This window comes from Arachis hypogaea, chromosome 12 (genome assembly GCF_003086295.3).
Source record: "Arachis hypogaea cultivar Tifrunner chromosome 12, arahy.Tifrunner.gnm2.J5K5, whole genome shotgun sequence".
NCBI lineage: Eukaryota > Viridiplantae > Streptophyta > Magnoliopsida > Fabales > Fabaceae > Arachis > Arachis hypogaea.
Genome location: NC_092047.1, coordinates 152394 through 175452, shown reverse-complemented (window position 1 = coordinate 175452; position 23059 = coordinate 152394). Strand labels below are relative to the sequence as shown.

Genomic DNA, 23059 nt, shown 5'->3' with positions numbered 1-23059 from the left:
TAGATTTAGCAACGTATGCAAAGAAACAAGTAATAGAGGTAAGTTCTCTTCCATCTGTACATGAAACGATCCTAAATGAATAACAACATTTCTCATTCAAATCAATTCATGGATGCTTCAGCATATGATGGAAATGAGAATGGAAGTGTTATATTAATGCTGCTCCTACACAGCTACCCCAATTTTATGTCGCATCAAGTCTTGCGTAAGTGACCCAAACAAGCCAGCTAAGGATGTTACAAAATACAATTAATCAAAGTGCACAGAGAAGATAGAGAACATACAAAGTCCTTAAAATGATCACCAAGAAATCATGTTCTCCCTGTCAACAAAGAAGTAAACTAACAAGTATAAACTATAATCTATGCCAAAATGTATAAGAACTATAATATCTATAGTAAAATCGTTTAAAATTGAAGGAAGTCAAACAATTTAAGGGGCATAGAACAATAGTATGTTTCGTATCACACATTTTCATTTTTTTTAATTCAATTTAAGAAACTTTAATTCAGATATGAAATGAGTTAAATCGAAAGAGAAAACAAAACACTACCAGTATTGCTAGAGTTTTCAAAACCACCAAACTGAGGAATCGAAGAAGAATATTTCGAAGTAAAAGCTATCGAAAGCCTCTGGAACAGAGAAGCGTGCAAATTTCTTCCTACACCACCACAGGTCGTGGACACTCTGCTCCCTCTCTCTTTTCACTTCACATCGAATTTCCCGTTCACTTCATCTTTCACAATTGAGAGATTTGGTAAGGTTTCTTCGAAGACCTGTAGCATTGGCTTCCAGAGCTGTTCCTCACTGAAACACATTCGAACCAAACGAAGTTCCATCAACAATCGCTCGATGTCAACATCACGACACACCCTAATTGCACTGATTTGACGCTCCACTGCCACAAACACACAGATAGAGTTTTAATGAAAATAAATAGTGAAAACTTTATGCTGATCAAGAAATTTGTTATTTGATTTTGCTGTACCTTCGATTTCAAGCTCCTTGAATTAAGGTTGCTGCGTTTCGGTTTTAAGTGCCTTCAATTGAGTTGATTGTTTGACCATTTTCTTCGCTCTACGCCTTGGAAATTTTTCCTTTAATATACTAAAATTAAACCTAGAAAACCCAAAAAAATCCTGAAAAATCCTAAAAAATTCAGGAAAACCCTAGATAACCCTACAAAACTCTAGAAAATCTTAAAAAAACTGAAATATCCTAACAAACCCTAAAAAACCCGAGAAAATCTAAGAAAAACCCTAAAAATTCTAGAAAACCCTAGATAATCCTAAAAAATTCTACAAAATCCTAGAAAAATCCTACAAAACCCTACAAAATCCTAGAAAACCCTAGATAACCCTAGAAAACTTTAGAAAACCCTAGAAAACCCTAGAAAAACCCTAGAAAGCAATAGAAAAATCCTAGAAAACCCTAAAAATATCTAGAAAACCCTAGAAAAATCCTAAAAAATCCTAAAAACCATAAAAAAAAACCCTAAAAAAACTAAAAACCCTAGAAAATCGTAGAAAACCCTAGAAAAACCAAGACAATCCTAGAAAACCTTAGAAACCCTAAAAAACCCTAGAAAAATCCTAAAAAACTCTAAAAAACCCTAGATAACCCTAGAAAAACCTAAAAATCCTAGAAAATCCTAGAAGATCCTAGAAAACCCAAGAAAATCCCAGAAAACCCTAGATAACACTAAAAAAATTCTAGAAAAACCCTAGATAACCCTAGAAAATCCTAAAAAACCTTAGAAAACCCTAGATAACCTTAGAAAAAACCTAGAAAACTCTAGAAAACCCTAAAATAACCCTAAAAATCCTAGAAAAATCCTAGAAAACCCTAAAAACTCCTAGAAAAACTCTACAAAACCCTAAAAACCTTAAGAATCCTAAAGACCCTAAAAAATCCATGAAAATTCTAGAAATCCCTAGAAAAACCCTAAAAACCCTAAAAACCATAAAAAATCTTAAAAACCCTAGAAAATCCTAGATAACCTTAGAAAATTCTAGAAAACCTTAGATAACCCTAGAAAACCCTATAAAAATCGTAGAAAACCCTAAAAAATCATAGAAAACCTAGATAACTCTGAAAAATCCTAAAAAACCCTAGAAAATTCTAGGTAACCCTAGAAAACCTTAAAAAAATTTAGAAAACCCTAAAAACCCCTAAAAATCCTAGAAAACCTTAGATCACCCTAGAAAACCCTAAAAACCCCTAAAATTCCTAGAAAACCCTAGAAAATCTTAGAAAAAAAACCTAGAAAATCCTAGAAAAATACTAGAAAAACCTAGAAAATAATAGAAAGCCATGGAAAAATCTAGAAAATCCTAGAAAAATCTTAAAAAACCTTAAAAATCATAAAAATTCTAGAAAATCCTAAATACACTAGAAAACCGAAGAAAAACTTATAAAACCCTAGAAAAAACCTAAGAAAACCCTAAAAAGGCCTATAAAACCTTAGATAACCCTAGAAAATCATAAATAACCCTAAAAAACCCAAAAAACTCTAGAAATCCTTGAATAACCCTAGAAAAAACCTATAAAACCCTAGATAACCTATAAAAACCTATAAAAGCCTATAAAACCCTAGAAAAAACCTAATAAAACCCTAAAAAGACCTATAAAACCTTAGATAACCCTAGAAAATCCTAGATAACCCTAGAAAACCCTAAAAAACTGTGGAAATCCTTGAATAACCCTAGAAAACCCTAGAAAAATGAACAAGATATAGCAATAGTTTCAATTAGAACATTTGCTTTATACCATATATAGCTTCCATGTTATTTTCCTTATAAACACCAAGAGGTGATCCATAGACAGAGAAGCATCTCGCCAGGTTTCGGCAGCCTAAGGGTCTTGGGTGTCATCCCAACAGACAAGCGCTGACTACTCACCTGCAAAAGGTAACAAAGCCAAATCAATCACAGCTGTTTCAAAAATAGCCTCAGCAATGAATACTAGAGTTCATAAAGTCATCCATAAAAAACAGATGGTAAAAAATAAAAGGAGAAAATACAGACATTAGGAGTCTGAAGACCTTCTTGACTTGTGAGAGTCTGAGCTTCACATGGCTCCTCAAAAACCTATGTAACAAATATTCAATCAATTCATATTATCACAATACATTGTAATCACTAATTAGTTGTTATTTGCAACCTGATTAAGTTAGTCATAATAGATTTAGCAGCGTATGCAAAGAAACTAGTAATAGAGGTAAGTTCTCTTCCATCTGTACATGAAACGATCCTAAATGAATAGCAACATTTCTCATTCAAATCAATTCATGGATGCTTCAGCACATGATGGAAATAAGAATGGAAGTGCTATATTAATGCTGCTCCTACACAGCTACCCCAATTTTATGTCGCATCAAGTCCTGCATAAGTGACCTAAACAAGCCAACTAAGGATGTTACAAAATACAATTAATCAAAGTGCACAGAGAAGATAGAGAACATAAAAAGTCCTTAAAATGAAGATTCTCATCACCAAAAAATCATGTTCTCCCTATCAACAAAGAAGTAAACTAACAGGTATAAATTACAATCTATGCCAAAATGTATAAGAACTATAATATCTATAGTAAAATCGTTCAAAATTGAAGGAAGTCAAACATTTTAAGGGGCATAGAACAATAGTATGTTTCGTAACACACATTTCCATTTTTTTTTAATTCAATTTAAGAAACTTTAATTCAGATATGAAATGAGTTAAATCGAAAGAGAAAACAAAACACTACCAGTATTGCTAGAGTATTCAAAACCACCAAACTGAGGAATCGAAGAAGGATATTCCGAAGGAAAAGCAATCGAAAGCCTCTGGAATAGAGTAGCGTGCAAATCTCTTCCTACACCACCACAGGTCGTGGACACTCTGCTCCCTCTCTCTTTCCATTTCACATCAAATTCCTCATTTCCCTTCATCTTTCACAATTGAGAGATTAGTTAAGGTTTCTTTAAAGACCTGCAGTATTGGCTTCCAGAGCTGTTCCTCACTGAAACACGATCGAACCAAACGAAGTTCCATCAACAATTGCTCGATGTCAACATCACGAACCACTCTAATTGCACTGATTTGACGCTCCACTACCACAAACACACAGGTAGAGTTTTAATGAAAATAAATAGTGAAAACTTTATGCTGATCAAGAAATTTGTTATTTGATTTTGCTGTACCTTCGATTTCAAGCTCTTTGAATTGAGGTTGCTGCATTTCGGTTTTAAGTTCCTTCAATTAAGTTGATTGTTTGACCATTTTCTTTGCTCTACGCCTTGAAAATTTTGCCTTTAATATACTAAAATTAACCCTAAAAAACTCTAGAAAAATCCTAGAAAATAATAGAAAAACCCTAGAAAAACCTAAGAAAATCCTAGAAAAACCTTAAAAAACCCTAAAAAGCATAAAAAAAATTTTAAAAAACGCTAAAACCCTAGAACACCCTTGAAACCCCTAGAAAATCCTAGAAAACCCTAAAATCACTAAAGAACCCTAGAAAACCCTAAAAACCATAAAAAAAACCCTATAACGCCCTAAAACCCCTAGAAAATCCTAGAAAACCCTAAAAAATCCTAGAAAATCCTAGAAAAACCATAGAAAACCTTAGAAAAACCATAAAAAATCCTAAAAAATCCTAGATAACCCTAGAAAACAATAGAAAAATTTAGAAAACCCTAGAAAACTTTAGATAACCTTAGAAAACTCTAGAAAAGTTCTAAAAAACCGTAGAAAATCCAAAAAACTCTAGAAAAACTCTAAAAAAAATCCTAAAACCCATAAAAAGTCCTAGAAGATTTTGGAAAATCCTAAAAAATCTTAAAAAAATTGCTAAAAACCCCTAGAAAACAATAGAAAAACCATAGAAAAATCTGAAAAACCCTAAAAAAAAATCTAAAAAACACTAAAAATCATAAAAAACTCATAGAAAATCCTAAAAAAAACCTAGAAAAACCTAAAAAATCATAGAAAAGCTTAGAAAAATCTTAAAAAACTTTAAAATTTTAGAAAATCCTAGAAAATCCTAAGTTATATATGATATCTTACGTTCTTTTTGTCACCTAGAACTTGCTGCTGTTGCCGCTCCCAAATTGCCATGTGAAATTACAGAGAAGACTGTGGAAGAGGTACGTGATGCATTCCTATTCTTTTCCATATTCCCTATTTTGTGTGCATTTGGCTTAGAAAATTGAATTAATTGATAAATTAAGAAAAGAACTGCATTTTTATTGAGTGTTAAACACGACTTACTGGAATATATTGAAAAGAATTGGAATATTGCATAAATGATATAAATTATATGTTCAAATAATTGTGTAAAGCCTTTATTTAACTGATATCGATTCCAGTGATGATAGAGGTCGGGTATTTCCAACAGAGTTGTTTATAGAATTCTGAACTAGATATTTCTTTCTTTTGCCCTGACCATTTTGGGATCCTGTAATCTTCTGTAGATTATCAAAGAGTGGAATACTGAGTTGCAAGAGCGTACTGGAAAATTTAGGAAACAGGCTAATGCTATAGCTGAGTGGGATCGCAGAATTTTGCAGAATCGTGATGTTCTATTGAGGCTTGAGGTTTCTCTCTCTGCTAATAATCTTTTTCTACTTTTTTTTTTCTATAGTACGCTCTATGAAACAGCTTACATTTACCAATTATTTCTCTATAGCTTATATAAAATGTTTTTAATTTAGATCGAGGTGGCAAAAGTAGTTGAGACACAGTCAAACATGGAGCGGCAATTGGAGTTAATTGAGACTCATCAACAGGAGGTATTTTGAGAAGTTCTTTTTCCCGTTTCTAAACAGTTTTTTTTTTTTTTTTTTTTTTTTTTTTTTTTTTTTGCAGTCACCAAAAAAATTTTAGTTGTTGTGATGTGCTGTTCATACAAGATTTTGCATGTGATTTTTTCTAGTTCTTTTATCTTCAGCAACTAGGATCTTTGTTTTTTCTTTTTGGTAAATTTCTCTAACATTGGGGCTCGAAACTAGCTTCTCTTCTGTTTGAAGTTAATTTTACTTAAGCATCTTTGCATTTTTATCGTATGAAGGAATTAGTTGTTTGCTTGTCTTTTTGTCATCAAGCTCATGGAGGATGGATCGACACAATCTACAAAGCTGATACTAATTATATAAAAATATATTACTTCCTGTTGTATATTTGCATATTGGGAATTAACATACTAGTAAGAAGCTATAAATTTCATAGTTTTTACAAACTCAACAAGCAGGCAACATTTATTGATTTCAATCAGATCGTTGACATAAAGTGAATTAAACCTAGGTAGCTTGATTATTGAAGCAATTAGAATTTAGAAATAGAAAAGATTGAAATTGATAGACTCAAAATCGGAACATTTAATTTTCATTATGCTAGAAGAGTTTAGTCACTTCATCTAACTTTTATCTGGTTATCCAAATTGTTTTCTCTACATCTGAAGAGTAAGTTACTATGCTTATATAAAAATATTTTCATATTGATTTTATCATTTAACAGTTTCATCACCCAAAAAGATAAAAAAGGAATTGAAATGAGTTGTGTTCTGAATGAATTCTTTTGTTGTCATTCCTGTATTTAGGTTGACAAGGCTTTACAAAGCATGGAGGAAGATGAAGCTGCTTCTACAAGAGATGCAATGTTAGTTAATCCTAGTTTGTTTGGTGATTAAGTAGTATCTGGGTCCAGTGAAGGCTATTATTAGTAATTTTTTTTGTAATATGAATTGTAATTTTGACACCAGTACCTCTCATTCTGTCATTTCTTTGATTTATTTTTCCAATACATTGATTTGCAGGTATGAGCAGTCTGAACTGATAGAAAGGGAACTAGAGCAGATGACAGAACAGATCAAATTCATGATCCAATCTCTTAACTCAAACCAGGTAAAGGTTGTCAGTTTCAGTTGATTTGTTATTGCACACAGAACTTAAAAGCGATGCTTACTTTATTGTGACATTCAGGGTGGAGAGCTTGATGCACTTGATGGAATGACTCCATTAGATGCAGTAGTTCGAATCCTAAACAATCAACTAACCTCTCTGATGTGGATAGATGAAAAGGTCAGTATTTTCCACCATGCCATTGTTTGGTGGAACTTTTTGTTGCTTCTACTTGTTAGGTATGCTTAGTATTATTATTGGGTGTGTTCGTTTGGGAGTGAAGTCAAGCTAACACCCTTAAAATAGGTTGGATACTATACGCACCTGAACTTAGTTAAAAGCTTAGGTATTAGTTAAGATCATTCATGCTCTTTAATCTGACGGGATTGAAGTTCGATGTGCATATAAGTATTGTCTTCCCAGTATTTGGAATTTATAATAAATTTTCTCCGAAAAACAAAACAAACAAAGATCTGTTAACATGATTCCTCGACTCAAATATTCTCTAATTGTGGTTATGGTGTGTTTTTTCGGAAGGGAAGGGGGGGGGGGTGGATTCCTTGAAAACCTAATTTGCGCCTGTTTCTTCTGTCCTGTGTTTTTGCCTTATAACTGAATACAAGTGCTGTGATTTTGATCAATCCTTCTCGGGCTGAAGAATTTTCATCCCGCATTCAGAAGCTTGCTAACCAAGGTTCTGCTTCAGATCGTGAACTGACGGGTCCAAGAATCTGGATGTCCTGATATGTCGATCTTGTAAGGACCTGTTCAAAATTTAGATGAAATTCCAGCAGATAAACACACGGATTTGTGAGAGGAGGTTATTGTGCCTTTTGTGTGAGATTTGAGATGAATTGTTTGAGTGATTGTTACCATTAAATTTTCTGCTGGCCTAAATATTATTTTTTTTACATATACTGTTTTTAAAAGAATAGAAAAAAAAATATAAATACATTTAATATCTAAATAGGTAATGAACAAAATAATTAAAAGAATGAGAGACAAGCTTTTTCTTTTGAAAAGCTTATGTTCTTTCCTCAACATTTGTTATCATAGTATTCTTGACTATACATGAGGAAAACTCAAGAAAATCTTACATAATGTGGTCAAAAGAGATTTACGTATAAACAACTTCATTTGTAGACATATGATAGGACTCAACAACATCGATTGATCCATGTAACTAACTCTACCTAATGAGATAAAGTTGCTTTGTTGTAATATTTTTCGTTCGGCCATCCAAATAAAGGCTTTTAGTTCATTCAAATAAACTAAATATCATTTAATGTTAGAATCATTAGTGGTTTAGTCTCCAGTTTATTTTAAAGCTTTTAATTCAAGAAGTATCTAAAGTCTAAACTGAATATATTTTTGTTAGTTGTTTCAATTATCTTCAAAATCTAGCGATCTGCAAATACGAGTCTGTATCTTGCAGAATGCATTTTCTGGTTGATTGACACAGCAACTTACTCAATATTTGTATTATAAAATCAAATACAATGAGAAAGCTAATACATACACTCTCAAATGTCTCGGTGCGCAGACTAGTGTCTTATGTACAAGAAATAGGTGTGACATGAATGAGGCAAAAGATTGATGTACGATATGTCGAGATTATCCAAACAAATCGAAACAACCACCAATGGAACAGAGGATTGCAATGCAGAGACGACCTGAGTTTCTCGTGCAGCACTGCCGGATCTACGTGTTGCGTCTTCGGAGAATGAAAGAAATCATTTATCAGTGACTGGAAGTTTTCTATCAATTCCCAGACTTTTCCTTTTATGAGCTGTAGTATCCAGCTTAACAGATACATGGCGAGCTCATTTTCTTCAGAATTCTGAGGTGTCTTGTTCTCATCTAGATGAAAGAATACAACGTGGAATGAGTCAGTTGGTTAGAGGTTGAAGCAATCTAGGATTTCAATATTTCATGAAACAGACATTGGCATTTGGCAATATTGGTGTCGTTCGTTCAACATAGCTTCTTTGTGACAGTTTTCACTTAGCCACCACTAGTAATTATTATTGTTATTATTATTCAAAATACTCAAATGCCATGCCAATGACTCACTAGTCAAGTGGCAAAGTCAACTAGAAAAGAAGGTGTGCATGGATAAACATCCAGTGGGAAAACAAACTGTTTTGATGCGTGGCTCCCTAAGTTATGAGTAAACACTCTTTTTTTTTTTTGGTTTCCCACGGTATCCCCTAACCCGACAGGTCAAGGATTAATCCGTCGCGGTACTGAGTTCCATTTAAGGGTTTGCCGCTGGCCAATGGGTTGCTGCATGCACAAATGAGTAAACACTCTTTATAGGTTATATCAAGAGGCCAGAAGGATTGGTTTCCGCTATGTTGGTAAACCCACCAAAGGTAATATAAAGAAAAATGTCAAAAGTAAAAAAGAAAGAGAAGTATTTGGAAGTCAGCAACTTTTAGTATTTTTGACTATCATTTGACAAGCACAAATACTAAATTATCTTTGACAAATAAATTTTACTAATTTATGCAAAACTTTTATAAATATGGGTATAAATTATTGCCTTTCAAGTACTGGCAAAAAATAATAATATTTGCTATCCATCCAGCATTGCTAAAAAAGAAATACTCAACTGTACTTGCTAGCCGCTGCATCTTAGTGATTTAATTTTGTTTAGCTTCTTCATTTTATAAAATAAGAGGGGGTCTTGGAGCAACTACGAGTTCTCTCCGTGTGATTTTGAGGTCAAATTCAAACTGTGAAATCAGTCCCTAATCCGTTTATCAGTTAAAAATTTAAAATACATTATACACTTTCCTGGAATTTGCATAAAGCGGAATATTTGTGCACAGGGTTGAGTTTCATTTTATAAAATAAATATGCATATAAGTAGAAATAAAGACCTGAATCAGGCATCTCTAGGAGCTTTTGATGCTGCACATGGCTCATGACAGCATCCCAAATAGCTTTATCAGATGACAGCGACACCACTAATCTCTACTAGGAAATTGTAGTCCCATACAAAGTTAACGAACAAATCTAACAGAGGTCATAAAAATTTTAATAATAAATGCATAAATAATAACAAATTTTGAAGAAAATAATCGCAAATAGCGTTAATTATAATGAGATGATCTGTATATAAATGAAAAAATTCCAAGATGTGGAAAAGTAAGAACCCATAAAAGTATGTCTTTAAAATAACAAATTTATCACCCATAAAACAAGATAATTATTATAGAAACTAATTTCATAAAATTGACAATTTAAAAAAATAATTTTACAGAACGCAAAGGAATGAAGCCATATTCATTTTATTTATTTATTTTCAATATCTATTACTTATTGTATATTGATCAAGCTGTTTTTTTTTTTGTCGTACATGATGATTTTGTAAAACTGAATTACACCGGGTAGAAAATTACCCAATTGCCTAAAAATCTAAAATTATTCTCATTTTCATAATCATATCCATGTTGGATTATGGTTATATACGTAGTTACCACTATGTAAATTTGTACTGTTTCACTTTGAGAAGCATAAAAAAACTTTCAAATGTTGTAAAACTTCAAAATGGAACCTTAATTGATGGATCAGTTTGCAGCAACTGGATTGCATCATATAATCGTTTATATCCCTCAGACATAAATATCCTCGAATCAGAAGAGCTTGTGATTTGTCGATTTGAGCTCGAGGATGATACCGCTTCTATAAAACTGACAAATCAATTTGAAAAGGATACTTGAGATTTTAATCGTTATGGTAGTTTGCGCAAGTCAGTAATACACTAATTCTAGAAAAATTGAAACCACATGAAGAAGTACAGTCTAAGTCTTTTGACCGGGAAATACACAAAATAGTCCAGGTAGGAAATAGACTAAATAAATTGGAATTTTTGTTTATTTCCAAACAAATTCATCCCTCCTTAGCTAGATCTTATCATAAGACATACTACTCCTTCAAGACTACAAAAAAACACGGAATTAGTTTTCAAGAATTTTTAGAGAATAAAAACTTGTTAAGTAGCAAAGTGTACCATATGATATTCTGACCGATTTGGTATTTCATTTGTTGTTTAAGATTAAAACGGGAACCAATTTAATGACTAAAATCTTCAAATTTAAATCCCCAGAACACTGGAAAATTAGTAAATTATCCATCAACATGTCTGACCATACTCGAAACCTAAGCCATGGTAATTTCCCCACAAATATTTCCAAAAATAAGCAATATCCAGAACTAACAAGTTCAAATTATGTAAAAGCAGCTCAAGTAACAAAAGAAACTCCCAGAATGCAAACATTAGGTAAGAATAAGAAATTGAGAACTATGTAGAACTCACTTTAGAAGAGCTGATATGGGATCCTCAACTTCCCGTTGAGATGGAACCGTTTCAAAGACGTGATCATAGAGACTACTGTTGGCTTTTTTGGCAACTTCTTTCGGATCCACCGGCATAAGCTCTCTACTAGGTTCATTGCTGTGAGAGATAGAAGTAGATAAAGCAGTGTTTGCGTTTGGAGGCTTGAGATTATTAGGAGAAGAAAATGAAGATGAAGTTGGCGGCGGAGGAGAAAGCTTTTCCAGATTTGAGCTTAACGACGCTGAGGCATGGTTCCACCACCCATCACAGACTGAATTTCCAGATTCAAGGTTGTTGAGGTGAGCAATGATTGTCGCTGCTTACTCTCTTTTCACCTATAATCTTGTTAATTGTTATCTATGGATGCTACGGTTTGGGTGCATCGGTTGGTGTCATTTTTTTTTTTTGGTGACTATCGGTTGGTGTCATTTGACAGGCTTATGGTACACTGGTTAATTATGGTGTACTATATTAATTCAGTTTTAGTAACACTGAGTAAGAATAATAAAAAAATTAAATTTTTTACTTTAAAAAATAAATTATAAATATATTAAAAATTTAAATTTTATATTTTTTATACAAATTTTTTTAATTAATAATATTAAAATTTGTTCTTAGCACATATATTAATTAAATTTTAAAAATCCTTTTTATTATTTAAAGTGACAAATACATTTTGAAGATTTATATTTCGGACAGATTATTTTTAAAGAAAAAAAAGTATCAATAAAATTCTCCAAGATAATAAAGGTGGATATATTAGTTTAAATTAAGAGCTTCTACTTTAATCATAGAGACTAATTTAAAAGTAATGTGTCCACATCTACTATCCTAAAAATCTTTATTGGTATTTTTTCTTTAAGAATTAATTTTTCAAAGTATAAATTTTTAAGAATTTATTTATTATTTTATTCTATTATTTATAACATATAATTCTATAAATTCTAATGTAATATTTTATAATACTCAAAATAAATTAAACTAAAATCATGTATTAAAAATGCTCTTTTAATAACCATCAAAAGATGTATTTTGAGTAATTCTCCACATTCAAGGAATTTTACATCAAAGTTCATCCAAGTGATTTAAGTTACACGTTTTTTTCCGTTTTCTTCCCCCTTGCATTTCTTCTTCTTCGCAAATTCACGTTATTCTTCTTCTTCTTCACTCCGGATGCTATGTCTTCTTCTTCTTCTCCTCTTTTTTCTTTATTATTTTTCAATTTCGTTACCGTCGTCACCAACAACACTTCCTCCTCCTCCTCCTCCTCCTCCTCCTATTGGAATTTCGTCTTCTTCTTCCTTTTTATCTTTCTCATCCATCATCATCATCATTATCATCGTTATCGTCATTGTCTTCTTCTAATACGTATCGTCGTTATCGTTATCATCGAATTTGAATTTATATAATGGACAATTATCGGTTCATTTAGTATTATACAATGGTTTTGTTTTGATAATATTTTCGGTTCATTCGAGATGAAGGTGTTTCTGAATTCGAATTTATATAATGGACCATTTTCGGTTCATTTGGTATTATACAATGGTTTTGTTTTGATAATATTTTCGGTTCATTCGATCACCATAGAGAATCAAAATCAATAAAAATGTTAGCAAAATGTTGGTGTTGTTGGTGATGACGATAATGATGATGGAGGAGGAAGAAGAAAATGAAGGAAAAGATCAAAAAAATTCAAATAAAAAAAAAACAGGAAGAGAATGAGGAAGAGGAAATGGATGCGGTTGTATGATGGTGGTGATAATGACAATGATGAAAAAAAAAGATGAAAAAAGAGGAAGAAGAGGAGGAGAAGGAAGACCGTCATACTTTTTATATGATAAAATACTCTAAATATCATAATCAAACATTTTTTTGGGACAAATTATCCTTTTTAGACAAACTATTTATATATTTTTAACACATCAAATTATACATTAATCAATCAACACATAATTAAAGTTTGAATGGAAATAAATACACAAATATTTTTTAAATTTTATGTCACAAGTGAATATAAATGATGCCATAAATTAATTATCACAGATAATATCATATATTTATGTAGACAACAAAAATTATGAACAACGTAAACAATTTACTACCTACTAAACATAAAAATAATATCCAATATAATTACTCCACCGAATTTTTAATTTTACTTTTTCATTTTACCTTCTTTCTTAACCTGAATCCTGTTTTCACCTACCCCTAATGTCAACTATGTTTTTTCACCGCATCACCTCATCGCCGCCTTCCCTATTGCTGAAAACGAAGCTTTCTAATGCCACCCTCGCCTGCCGTTGCTAACCCACTAAGAGAATTGCAGTTTCGCCGTTGCTCGGACGCCACACCACTGCCGCTGTGTCATCGCCGCGCAGTCGCGTCTTCTCCCCATTCTTCGCGCACTGCTACTCTGCCCATTTCAAAGCCTAGGAAGTGATGTTGCATCGTCGCCGAGCCAGAGGCTTTGTTCCGCCGCTGCTCCAACGCTGCACCTCTGGCCTTTCTTCCACGCCGCTGCGTCATGTCTTCGGCACTTCCGTCGCGTGCCGGGTTGCTTCGTTCACCTAAATGGTATGACCTAAATAAATATTCATATCTTAGTGAAAAGAACCATCCGCATATATAGTAAAATGAACATCCGTCTTAGTTGATAAGAAACAACTAACAAGTTGGACCAAAATACCACCCGTGCACCATGCTTAAATGGCGTAACTCAAACCCAACTTGAATTCAAGCAAAATTAAACTAAATCTAATCCAAACCACATAACAAAAGAAACCTGCGAAGCATGTACATGTAGAATCAAGCAAATCAAGTAAAATACCAATGGTATACCTAAATAAATATTCACTTTAGAATGAAAAGAACCATTCACATACATAATAAAATGAACATACGACTTGGTTGATAAGAAACAAATAACTAAACAATAGCTGCGGGGGACATTGAAGTCGCGATACAGCGGTGGCAGTGGCATAGGATTGCGAGAGAGCGGTTGCGGCGGCTACACGTGTAAAGCAATACAATAGTACTTGCAGCCGAATGCGCACCTCGCGACGGCTCTCCTTCTGGCAGCGGCGGAGATCTGTGTAGACGGATCGACGGCGCGCTGTGAATGCCTAGTAGGTAGGTCTGAACGACAACCAATTAGAAGAAATAGGAGGATGGTGCGAAGAGACGGAATGTGACGTTATTTAAAAAAAAATTCAAACAAGAGCATACATTTTGCTTTTGACTTTGACCCAAAACCAAAACCGAATCTCAAAACAAAAAACCCCTTCGGTGGATCGTCGAGATCCTCACTTTGTTCATTCTTCTCAATGGGACTCCATCCCTTTGCCTTCGCCGCCACGAAGAGAACTCGTAGTTGCTCCAAGACCCCCTCTTATTTTATAAAATGAAGAAGCTAAACAAAATTAAATCACTAAGATGCAGCGGCTAGCAATTGCAGTTGAGTATTTCTTTTTTAGCAATGCTATATGGATAGCAAATATTATCATTTTTTGCCAGTACTTGAAAGGCGTCCCCATATTTATAAAAGTTTTGCATACAAAAAGCATATAATTTATATCTATATTTATTAGAGTTTTACACACATGAATCAATAGTTTGTCCCCACATTTTTTAGAGTTTTAAACACATGAACTAGTAAAATTTATTTGTTAAAGACAATTTAGTATTTGTGCTTGTCAAATGATAGTCAAAAATACTAAAAGTTGCTGACTTCCAAATACTTCTCTTTCTTTTTTACTTTTGACATTTTTCTTTATATTACCTTTGCTGGGTTTACCAACATAGCGGAAACCAATCCTTCTGGCCTCTTGATATAACCTATAAAGAGTGTTTACTCATAACTTAGGGAGCCACGCATCAAAACAGTTTGTTTCCCCACTGGATGTTTATCCATGCACACCTTCTTTTCTAGTTGACTTTGCCACTTGACTAGTGAGTCATTGGCATGGCATTTGAGTATTTTGAATAATAATAACAATAATAATTACTAGTGGTGGCTAAGTGAAAACTGTCACAAAGAAGCTATGTTGAACGAACGACACCAATATTGCCAAATGCCAATGTCTGTTTCATGAAATATTGAAATCCTAGATTGCTTCAGCCTCTAACCAACTGACTCATTCCACGTTGTATTCTTTCATCTAGATGAGAACAAGACGCCTCAGAATTCTGAAGAAAATGAGCTCGCCATGTATCTGTTAAGCTGGATACTACAGCTCATAAAAGGAAAAGTCTGGGAACTGATAGAAAACTTCCAGTCACTGATAAATGATTTCTTTCATTCTCCGAAGTAGCAACACGTAGATCCGGCAGTGCTGCACGAGAAACTCAGGTCGTCTCTGCATTGTAATCCTCTGTTTCATTGGTGGTTGTTTCGATTTGTTTGGATAATCTCGACATCTCGTACATCAATCTTTTGCCTCATTCATGTCACACCTATTTCTTGTACATAAGACACTAGTCTGCGCACCGAGACATTTGAGAGTGTATGTATTAGCTTTCTCATTGTATTTGATTTTATAATACAAATATTAAGTTGCTGTGTCAATCAACCAGAAAATGCATTCTGCAAGATACAGACTCGTATTTGCAGATCGCTAGATTTTGAAGATAATTGAAACAACTAACAAAAATATATTCAGTTTAGATACTTCTTGAATTAAAAACTTTAAAATAAACTGGAGACTAAACCACTAATGATTCTAACATTAAATGATATTTAGTTTATTTGAATGAACTAAAAGCCTTTATTTGGATGTTCGAACGAAAAATATTACAACAAAGCAACTTTATCTCATTAGGTTGAGTTAGTTACATGGATCAATCGATGTTGTTGAGTCCTATCATATGTCTACAAATGAAGTTGTTTATACGTAAATCTCTTTTGACCACATTATGTAAGATTTTCTTGAGTTTTCCTCATGTATAGTCAAGAATACTATGATAACAAATGTTGAGGAAAGAACATAAGCTTTTCAAAAGAAAAAGCTTGTCTCTCATTCTTTTAATTATTTTGTTCATTACCTATTTAGATATTAAATGTACTTATATTTTTTTTCTATTAAAAACAGTATATGTAAAAAAATAATATTTAGGCCAACAGAAAATTTAATGGTAACAATCACTCAAACAATACATCTCAAATCTCACACAAAAGGCACAATAACCTCCTCTCACAAATCCGTGTGTTTATCTGCTGGAATTTCATCTAAATTTTGAACAGGTCCTTACAAGATCGACATATCAGGACATCCAGATTCTTGGACCCGTCAGTTCACGATCTGAAGCAGAACCTTGGTTAGCAAGCTTCTGAATGCGGGATGAAAATTCTTCAGCCCGAGAAGGATTGATCAAAATCACAGCACTTGTATTCAGTTATAAGGCAAAAACACAGGACAGAAGAAACAGGCGCAAATTAGGTTTTCAAGGAATCCACCTTCTCTTCCGAAAAAAACACACCATAACCACAATTAGAGAATATTTGAGTCGAGGAATCATGTTTACAGATCTTTGTTTGTTTTGTTTTTCGGAGAAAATTTATTATAAATTCCAAATACTGGGAAGACAATACTTATATGCACATCGAACTTCAATCCCGTCGGATTAAAGAGCATGAATGATCTTAACTAATACCTAAGCTTTTAACTAAGTTCAGGTGCGTATAGTATCCAACCTATTATAAGGGTGTTAGCTTGACTTCACTCCCAAATGAACACACCCAATAATAAGCATACCTAACAAGTAGAAGCAACAAAAAGTTCCACCAAACAATGGCATGGTGGAAAATACTGACCTTTTCATCTATCCACATCAGAGAGGTTAGTTGATTGTTTAGAATTCGAACTACTGCATCTAATGGAGTCATTCCATCAAGTGCATCAAGCTCTCCACCCTGAATGTCACAATAAAGTAAGCATCGCTTTTAAGTTCTGTGTGTAATAACAAATCAACTGAAACTGACAACCTTTACCTGGTTTGAGTTAAGAGATTGGATGATGAATTTGATCTGTTCTGTCATCTGCTCTAGTTCCCTTTCTATCAGTTCAGACTGCTCATACCTGCAAATCAATGTATTGGAAAAATAAATCAAAGAAATGACAGAATGAGAGGTACTGGTATCAAAATTACAATTCATATTACAACAAAAATTACTAATAGCCTTCACTGGACCCAGATACTACTTAATCACCAAACAAACTAGGATTAACTAACATTCTCTTGTAGAAGCAGCTTCATCTTCCTCCATGCTTTGTAAAGCCTTGTCAACCTAAATACAGGAATGACAACAAAAGAATTCATTCAGAACACAACTCATTTCAATTCCTTTTTTATCTTTTTGGGCGATGAAACTGTTAAATGATAAAATCAATATGAAAATATTTTTATATAAGCATAGTAACTTACTCTTCAGATGTAGAGAAAACAATTTGGATAACCAGATAAAAGTTAGATGAAGTGACTAAACTCTTCTAGCATAATGAAAATTAAATGTTCCGATTTTGAGTCTATCAATTTCAATCTTTTCTATTTCTAAATTCTAATTGCTTCAATAATCAAGCTACCTAGGTTTAATTCACTTTATGTCAACGATCTGATTGAAATCAATAAATGTTGCCTGCTTGTTGAGTTTGTAAAAACCATGAAATTTATAGCTTCTTACTAGTATGTTAATTCCCAATATGCAAATATACAAACAGGAAGTAATATATTTTTATATAATTAGTATCAGCTTTGTAGATTGTGTCGATCCATCCTCCATGAGCTTGATGACAAAAAGACAAGCAAACAACTAATTCCTTCATACGATAAAAATGCAAAGATGCTTAAGTAAAATTAACTTCAAACAGAAGAGAAGCTAGTTTCGAGCCCTAATGTTAGAGAAATTTACCAAAAAAAAAAAAAAAAAACAAAGATCCTAGTTGCTGAAGATAAAAGAACTAGAAAAAATCACATGCAAAATCTTGTATGAACAGCACATCACAACAACTAAAATAAATAGTAGGCCAAACACACATTAAATGCAGCTCGCCAAAAACTGTTTAGAAATGGGAAAAAGAACTTCTCAAAATACCTCCTGTTGATGAGTCTCAATTAACTCCAATTGCCGCTCCATGTTTGACTGTGTCTCAACTACTTTTGCCGCTTCGATCTAAATTAAAAACATTTTATATAAGCCATAGAGAAATAATTGGTAAATGTAAGCTGTTTCATGTAGCGTACAATAGAAAAAAAAAAGTAGAAAAAGAAAAAGATTATCAGCAGAGAGAGAAACCTCAAGCCTCAATAGAACATCACGATTCTTCAAAATTCTACGATCCCGCTCAGCTATAGCATTAGCCTGTTTCCTAAATTTTCCAGTACGCTCTTGCAACTCAGTATTCCACTCTTTGATAATCTACAGAAGATTACAGGATCCCAAAATGGTCAGGGCAAAAGAAAGAAATATCTAGTTCAGAATTCTATAAACAACTCTGTTGGAAATACCCGACCTCTATCATCACTGGAATCGATATCAGTTAAATAAGGGCTTTACACAATGATTTGAACATATAATTTATATCATTTATGCAATATTCCAATTCTTTTCGATATATTCCAGGAAGTCGTGTTTAACACTCAATAAAAATGCAAATTTTTTCTTAATTTATCAATTAATTCAATTTTCTAAGCCAAATGCACATAAAATAGGGAATATGGAAAAGAATAGGAATGCATCACGTATCTCTTCCACAGTCTTCTCTCTGTAATTTCACATGGCAATTTGGTTTCAGCAACAGCAGCAATTGAAGTGCTGACAATTGAAGAAGTTTTAGGTGACAAAAAGAACATAAGATATCAGATGCAACTTATGATTTTTTAGAATTTTGTAGAATTTTTTAGGGTTGTCTAGGGTTTTCTAGGATTTTTTTAAGTTTTTTTTTAGGGCTTTTTAGGAATTTTTTATAATTTTTAGTGTTTTTTAGATCTTTTTAGGGTTTTCCAGATTTTTCTATAGTTTTTCTATTGTTTTCTAGGTTTTTTTAGGAATTTTTCTAAGATTTTCTAGGGTTTTCCAAAATCTTCTAGGACTTTTTATGGTTTTTTAGGATTTTTTTAGAGTTTTTCTAGAATTTCTAGGATTTTCTACGGTTTTTTAGAACTTTTCCAAAGTTTTCTAGGGTTATCTAAAATTTTTTAGGATTTTCAATGATTTTTTTATGGTTTTTAGGGTTTTCTAGAGTTCTTTAGTGATTTTAGGATTTTCTAGTGTTTTCTAGGGGTTTCAAAGGTGTTCTAGGGTTTTAGGGTTTTCTAAAGTTTTTTTTATGGTTTTTAGGATTTTTTAAGGTATTTCTAGGGTTTTTTTTTTGTTTTCTAGGGTTTTTCTATTATTTTCTAGGATTTTTATAGGGCTTTCTAGGGTTAATTTTAGTATATTAAAGGCAAAATTTCCAAGGCGTAGAGCGAAAAAAATGGTCAAACAATCAACTTAATTGAAGGAACTTAAAACCGAAACGCAGCAACCTCAATTCAAAGAGCTTGAAATCGAAGGTACAACGAAATCAAATAACAAATTTCTTGATCAGCATAAAGTTTTCACTATTTATTTTCATTAAAACTCTACCTGTGTGTTTGTGGCAGTGGAGCATCAAATCAGTGCAATTAGGGTAGTTCGTGATGTTGACATCGAGCGATTGTTGATGGAACTTCGTTTGGTTCGATCGTGTTTCAGTGAGGAACAGCTCTGGAAGCCAATGCTGCAGGTCTTCGAAGAAACCTTACCGAATCTCTCAATTGTAAAAGAAGAAGGGAATGGGAAATTCGATGTGAAGTAGAAAGAGAGAGGGAGCAGAATGTCCACGACCTGTGGTGGTGTAGGAAGAGATTTGCACGCTTCTCTATTCCAAAGGCTTTCGATTGCTTTTCCTTCGAAATGTCCTTCTTCGGTTCCTCAGTTTGGTGGTTTTGAATACTCTAGCAATACTGGTAGTGTTTTGTTTTCTCTTTCGATTTAACTCATTTCATATCTGAATTAAAGTTTCTTAAATTGAATTAAAAAAATGGAAATGTGTGTTACGAAACATACTATTGTTCTATGCCCCTTAAATTGTTTGACTTCCTTCAATTTTGAACGATTTTACTATAGATATTATAGTTCTTATACATTTGGCATAGATTGTAGTTTATACCTGTTAGTTTACTTCTTTGTTGACAGAGAGAACATGATTTCTTGGTGATGAGAATCTTCATTTTAAGGACTTTGTATGTTCTCTATCTTCTCTGTGCACTTTGATTAATTGTATTTTGTAACATCCTTAGCTGGCTTGTTTGGGTCACTTACGTAGGACTTGATGCGACATAAAATTGGAATAGCTGTGTAAGAGCAGCATTAATATAGCACTTCCATTCTCATTTCCATCATGTGCTGAAGCATCCATGAATTGATTTGAATGAGAAATGTTGTTATTCATTTAGGATCGTTTCATGTACAGATGGAAGAGAACTTACCTCTATTACTAGTTTCTTTGCATACGCTGCTAAATCTATTATGACTAACTTAATCAGGTTGCAAATAACAACTAATTAGTGATTGCAATGTATTGTGATAATATGAATTGATCGAATATTTGTTACATAGGTTTTTGAGGAGCCATGTGAAGCTCAAACTCTCACAAGTCAAGAAGGTCTTTAGACTCCCAATGTCTGTATTTCCTCCTTTTATTTTTTACCATCTGTTTTTTATGGATGACTTTATGAACTCTAGTATTCATTGCTGAGGCTATTTTTTAAACAGCTGTGATTGATTTGGCTTTGTTACCTTTTGCAGGTGAGTAGTCAACGCTTATCTGTTGGGATAACACCAAAGACCCTTAGGCCGCCGAAACCTGGCGAGATGCTTCTCTGTCCATGGATCACCTCTTGGTGTTTACAAGGAAAATAACATGGAAGCTATATATGGTATAAAGCAAATGTTCTAATTGAAACGATTGCTATATCTTGTTCATTTTTCTAGGGTTTTATAAGGTTTTCCAGAGTTTTTTAGGGTTTTCTAGGGTTTTCTAGGGTTATCTAGGATTTTCTAGGGTTATCGAAGGTTTTCTAGGGCTTTTTAGGGTTTTCTTGGGTTTTCTAGGTTTTTTCTTAGGTTTTATAGGTTTTTCTTGGGTTTTCTAGCGTATTTAGGGTTTTCTAGTGTTTTATGATTTTTAGGATTTTTTAAGATTTTTCTAGGATTTTCTAGATGTTTCTAGGATTTTCTAGGGCTTTCTATTGTTTTCTACGTTTTTCTAGTATTTTTCTAGGATTTTTTAGGATTTTCTAGGATTTTTCTAAGATTTTCTAGGGTTTTCTAGGATTTTTTTGGGGGTTTTAGGATTTCTATTATTTTAAGGATTTTTTTAGGGTTTTCTAGGGTGATCTAAGGTTTTCTAGGGTTTTTAGGGGTTTCTAGGGTTTTCTAGATTTTTTTAGGATTTTCTAGGGTTACCTAGAATTTTCTAGGGTTTTTAGGATTTTTCAGGAATATCTAGGGTTTTCTAGGATTTTTTAGAGTTTTCTAGAATTTTCTAAGGTTTTCTAGGGTTATCTAAGGTTTTCTAGAATTTTCTAAGGTTATCTAGGATTTTCTAGGGTCTTTCTAGGGTTTTCTTTGGTTTTCTAAGGTTACCTAGGGTTTTCTAGGTTTTTTCTAGAATTTTCTAGGATTTTTAGAATTTTTTAGGGTTTTTAGGGTTTTTCTAGGGTTTTCTAGAATTTTCATGGATTTTTTAGGGGTTTCTAGGGTTTTCTAGATTTTTGTAAGGTTATCTAGGGTTTTTAGGATTTTTAGGGTTTTATAGAGTTTTTCTAGGATTTTTTAGGGTTTTCTAGGATTTTTCTAGGATTTTTTAGGGTTTTCTAGGATTTTGTAGAATTTTTTAGGATTATCTAGGGTTTTCTAGAGTTTTTAGGGTTTTTCTTAGATTTTCTAGAGTTTTTTAGGATTTGTTAGGATACTTAGGTTTTTTTAGGGTTTTCTAGAGTTTTCTAGGGTTATTTAGGATTTTCTAGGGTTTTTAGGATTTTCTTGGGTTTTTTTTTGTATTTTTTAGGGTTTTCTAGGGTTCTTTAGTGTTTTTTAGGGTTTTCTAGGATCTTCTAGGATTTTTGTAGGTTTTTCTAGTCTTATCTAGGGTTTTCTAGAATTTTCTGAGATTTTCTAGGGTTTTCTAGGTTTTTTAGGATTTTTCTATGGTTTTTAGGATTTTCATGGTTTTTTAGATTTTTTTTAGGATTTTTCTATTATTTTCCAGGGTTTTTCTAGGCATTTCTAGTGTTTTCTAGTGTTTTTCTAAAGTTTTCTAGGGTTTTCTATTATTTTTTTGTGTGTTTTCTATGGTTTTCCAAGATATTTTAGGGTTTTCTAGGATTTTTTAGGGTTATTTAGGATTTTTCTAGGATTTTGCACCAAGTGAGAGGTCTTTGGGTTAATACCCACCTATAACATATTTTTATAATATATACATATATATGATGTAAGTTAGTCACACTGAATCTCTCATCCTCTAATTTATCATATTTTGACATAGTTTATTGTTAAAGTATTTAAACTATTTTAAATTATTCCAATTTAGCTTCTTAAATTTTATTGTTTAAATTTTAAATATTTGATTTTTAATCATATTTTAAATTTTATCTTTAATTATAAAGAAATATTGTTAAACTAATAAACTATTTAACAAAAATGAAAAATCTAAAGATTTCAAATTAATACATGAGTGACAAATCCCCCAAAAAATATCCCAACGACTATGACATCCCATTTTCTCCTTGCTTACCCAACAATACCCACTACTTTCAAA

The 23059-nt window shown here is 32.7% G+C and overlaps 3 protein-coding genes across 13 annotated transcripts; 1 reads left to right on the top strand and 2 right to left on the bottom strand.

Moving 5' to 3' along the window:
* Positions 1-5127: 5127 nt before the first annotated feature.
* LOC112729017 (nuclear pore complex protein NUP62) lies at positions 5128-9066 on the top strand. 5 transcript variants are annotated; one of them, XM_029290459.2, is made up of 7 exons: positions 5128-5358; positions 5453-5575; positions 5693-5770; positions 6577-6635; positions 6793-6880; positions 6959-7057; positions 8421-9066. In XM_029290459.2, exons 1-7 carry the CDS (start codon positions 5350-5352, stop codon positions 8472-8474), a joined length of 510 nt encoding a protein of 169 aa, XP_029146292.1. In that variant the 5' UTR covers positions 5128-5349; the 3' UTR covers positions 8475-9066. The 5 variants fall into 5 exon arrangements, with proteins under 5 accessions (XP_029146292.1, XP_029146294.1, XP_029146290.1 ...); XM_029290461.2 differs by lacking the exon at positions 8421-9066 and adding an exon at positions 7584-7790 and having other exon boundaries at positions 5132-5358; XM_029290457.2 differs by lacking the exon at positions 8421-9066 and adding an exon at positions 7556-7790 and having other exon boundaries at positions 5132-5358.
* Positions 8344-11606, bottom strand: LOC140176918 (uncharacterized). Its single transcript, XM_072208491.1, has 4 exons — positions 11202-11606; positions 10440-10575; positions 9763-9856; positions 8344-8737 (listed from the first exon to the last, which is right to left on the bottom strand). The coding sequence occupies exons 1-4, from the start codon at positions 11315-11317 to the stop codon at positions 8430-8432; spliced, it is 654 nt and encodes a 217-aa protein (XP_072064592.1). The 5' UTR covers positions 11318-11606; the 3' UTR covers positions 8344-8429.
* Positions 11607-14941: 3335 nt separating this feature from the next.
* LOC140176917 (nuclear pore complex protein NUP62-like) lies at positions 14942-18965 on the bottom strand. Of its 7 annotated transcripts, none has more exons than XM_072208487.1 (7): positions 18728-18871; positions 18511-18633; positions 18310-18387; positions 17451-17505; positions 17209-17296; positions 17032-17130; positions 14942-15700 (listed from the first exon to the last, which is right to left on the bottom strand). In XM_072208487.1, exons 1-5 carry the CDS (start codon positions 18734-18736, stop codon positions 17277-17279), a joined length of 285 nt encoding a protein of 94 aa, XP_072064588.1. In that variant the 5' UTR covers positions 18737-18871; the 3' UTR covers positions 14942-15700; positions 17032-17130; positions 17209-17276. The 7 variants fall into 7 exon arrangements, with proteins under 7 accessions (XP_072064588.1, XP_072064587.1, XP_072064586.1 ...); XM_072208486.1 differs by lacking the exon at positions 14942-15700 and adding an exon at positions 16314-16567 and having other exon boundaries at positions 18728-18965; XM_072208485.1 differs by lacking the exon at positions 14942-15700 and adding an exon at positions 16314-16602.
* Positions 18966-23059: the final 4094 nt, after the last annotated feature.